This window comes from Nicotiana tabacum, chromosome 14 (assembly GCF_000715075.1).
Source record: "Nicotiana tabacum cultivar K326 chromosome 14, ASM71507v2, whole genome shotgun sequence".
Classification (NCBI taxonomy): Eukaryota; Viridiplantae; Streptophyta; class Magnoliopsida; order Solanales; family Solanaceae; genus Nicotiana; species Nicotiana tabacum.
In genome coordinates, this window is record NC_134093.1 from 77,728,618 (window position 1) to 77,732,061 (window position 3,444).

A 3,444-nucleotide genomic window follows, 5' to 3' on the forward strand; every position below is an offset into this window, starting at 1 on the left:
CCTTCCTTTTTCTGTTGCTATCGTTCGTGGAAGTTCTGTTTTCAACCAATAAAATTCGAGATTCATATCACCCAGAATCTATATTTTACGCTGAATCTGTAGAATATTTTTCCTAGCCGAAAAATACAACAAAATAGAGCAATCTCAAGATTTTCAATCCTTCTTTTTCTGTTGCTATCATTCGTGGAAGTTTGGTTTTCAACCAATAAAATTCGAGATTCATGTCACCCAGAATCTGTATTTTACGCCGAATCTGTAGAATATTTTTCCCAGCTGAAAAATACAACAAAATAGAGCAATCTCAAAATTTTCAATCCTTCCTTTTTCTGTTGCTATCGTTCGTGGAAGTTCTATTTTCAACCAATAAAATTCGAGATTCATACAATTATATACAGAAATCGGTATAATTCGATTTTACATATGGCAAGTTTAACCGTGCTACCGTGTCATTCTGGTAAGTGGAATAGTGAGAGTAGCTATGTCGATTATTCGATTGAGGGGATACTGATAAAGGAGTATACGTCGTACAATAATTTGGTTGCTTCAATTTCGAAGCAACTCGACATAGATTTGTACTCAAAGTCAATTAAAATTGAATACAAAGTAGATGGAAATTGCACGCCAATGGAAATACATAACGACATGGGTTACAAGGTGTATGTAGAGTTGAAAAAAGTGAACAGAGAATTCGAGATGTATCCTTTGTGCATAACAACAATTGACAAAGAAGTTGTAGCTGGAGGTACTTCAATTCAAGGCGACCTTGTGCAAATTGAAGAAGCAAATCAAAGGTGTAATTTTGATACAGATGATACACTTGCTATTGAGTCTGTCAATTCAGGCGAACCAATTGAGGTGTTCGAACTGGACACAGATTTGATTATTTCAAAAACTAATCAAAGAGAGGTTATGGTTGGACAAGTATATAAGGATAAGGCTACATTAAAACAGGTGATGGAGCATTATGCAATATCTGAAAGGTTTTAATTCCGGGTTGATAGGTCTAATGCTATCAGGTTTGAGTGTCCGTAATTACAACTTGTCGAACATCATGTTATATTCAAATGTATGGTTATGTATTTTGAATGTGAAATTGAATATTGTTTTCATGGTAGAATTTTTATCTATATTTAGATGTATTTAGATATATTTGAATGTATTTACATTACTTTCATTGTTATACTTATGAATAATTATGTATTTCAAATACATGTATTCATATGTATTTTACTGATAAATATTTATTACAGTGACTTTCACTGGTTGTTCTTAGATGTATTTATACCTATTTAGATGTATATATATAATTACAATCGTATTCACATGTATATGTGTGTATTTTGAATTTTTTGTACATTGTATTTATGGTAGAATTTTTAAATTGTATTTAGATGTATTTAGATATGTTTGGATGTATTTACATGTCTTTCATTGTTGTACTTATGAATAATTATGTATTTCAAATACATGTATTCATCTGTATTTTACTGATAAATAGATATTACAGTGACTTTCGCTGTTTGTTTTTAGATGTATATATATAATTACAGTCGTACTCACATGTATATGTGTGTATTTTATATATATATATATATATATATATATATATATATATATATATATATATATATATATATGTAACAATGTATTCACATATATATGAGTGTATGTTTTAACCATTTATACTGTATATATTGCGAAAAAATTATTTGCAGCTATACATTATTATGTATGTCAGAGGATTGTGAATGGAGATTTAAGGCTTCTAGCATTAACAAATCACAAATGTTCAAAGTGAGAGAGTTCAATGATAAGCATACATGTCCGTTGAAGGATAAGGTGTATGAGCAACGTCAAACAAGCAGTAGTCTTATCGGTGGTATGATTAGGTCCAAGCTTACTAATCATAAGAGGAAATACACCCCAAAGGATATAATTGATGATGTGAAGTCGGATTTTGGTATAGATGTTAGTTATATGTTGGTGTGGCAGGCTAAAAAAAAGGCAATGAATTTTTTAAGAGGTGAACCGGCTGATTCATACAATAAATTACCAGGGTACTTATATACAATGGATATGATATATCCCGGTTCACACATTAGAATGGTAAAATCACCACAAAATGAGTTCATGTATGTGTATATATCTTTGTATGCCTTTATAAAGGGGTTCGATCATTGTAGACCCATTGTGGTTGTGGATGGAAGCCACCTAAAATCGGCATACACCGGGACATTCGTCTCGGCCAGCACGTTGGATGGCGCAGGTGAGTATGGGGATTATAATAAAATTTGTTAATTTTACTGCCTATTAAAGAATGAAATACATATTTTTAATATGTATGCAATTGTATTTACAGGTCATATACTGTCACTAGCATATGGTATAATTGATTCAGAGAACGGTGTTGCTTGGTCGTGGTTCTTTGAGCAATTCAAGGAAGCATATGGTGAGAGGAAGAACATGTGCATCGTTTCAGATAGGAATGAGAGTATCATCAAATTAGTATCGAGAGTGTATCCAATGGTACCGCATTTTGCTTGTAAATGGCATCTATGGAACAAAGTATATAAGAAATTCAAAAAGAGTCATTCAAAGTTGAGCGAAATATACTTCTTGATGGCAAGAGCATACACACAGGCTAAATATGATAGTCTAATGGAGAAGGTGGAGAAGGTAGATATTAGGGTAAAAGAATACTTGGAATTAACTGGATACAAAAAGTGGGCTAGGTTGTATGCACCTGTTAACAGGGGATGGACCATGACATCAAATATTGATGAGTTAATCAATGCCTCACTTGTGTCAGCAAGAGAATTGCCAATATACGACTTTCTCGAAGAAGTTAAGAAGATGTTTGGACGTTGGAATTGCAGCAATCGGAAAGAAGCTTCACACACGTACACAACGCTTGGAAAACAATACCTGGAGATGCTTACTTTGAATGAGGCAATATCTACACGTATGATTGTAAGTTTTTTTTTAAAGTCATTGTATCATGTATTTAGCCCTGGTACAAGGTGTATTTATTTCTAATACAATTTTTACTATTCAAATACAGAATGCTCATTGTATTATAGCAGTTATGCATGCTTTATGTTTTATTAAATGTTTAAAAAACTTATCATTATATGTATATATTACTTTTTTATACATTTGCATTTCATTGGTTGAATTCAATGGTTTTGTTTCTAACCAGATGCATTTCCTAAGCAGATAGTCTATATGTTACTGTATATAACTATATTCATCAGTTAAAATGTCATCATCTTTAATATTCTGCCAGCCTAAATATAGACTGTATTCCACGGTATTCAATATATTTCATTGTATATCATTGTATGTCTTTGTATTTTATATCTACATATATGTTTGTATTTCATTGTATTTTATAGATATATATTTGTTTGAATTCAATATAGATGATAATCCTAAAAGATAAAT

The 3,444-nt window shown here is 31.5% G+C and overlaps 1 protein-coding gene across 1 annotated transcript; it reads left to right on the plus strand.

Moving 5' to 3' along the window:
* Nucleotides 1–420: 420 nt before the first annotated feature.
* LOC142168996 (uncharacterized) lies at nucleotides 421–3,220 on the plus strand. Its single transcript, XM_075230187.1, has 4 exons — nucleotides 421–980; nucleotides 1,716–2,266; nucleotides 2,360–2,970; nucleotides 3,200–3,220. The coding sequence occupies exons 1-4, from the start codon at nucleotides 421–423 to the stop codon at nucleotides 3,218–3,220; spliced, it is 1,743 nt and encodes a 580-aa protein (XP_075086288.1).
* Nucleotides 3,221–3,444: the final 224 nt, after the last annotated feature.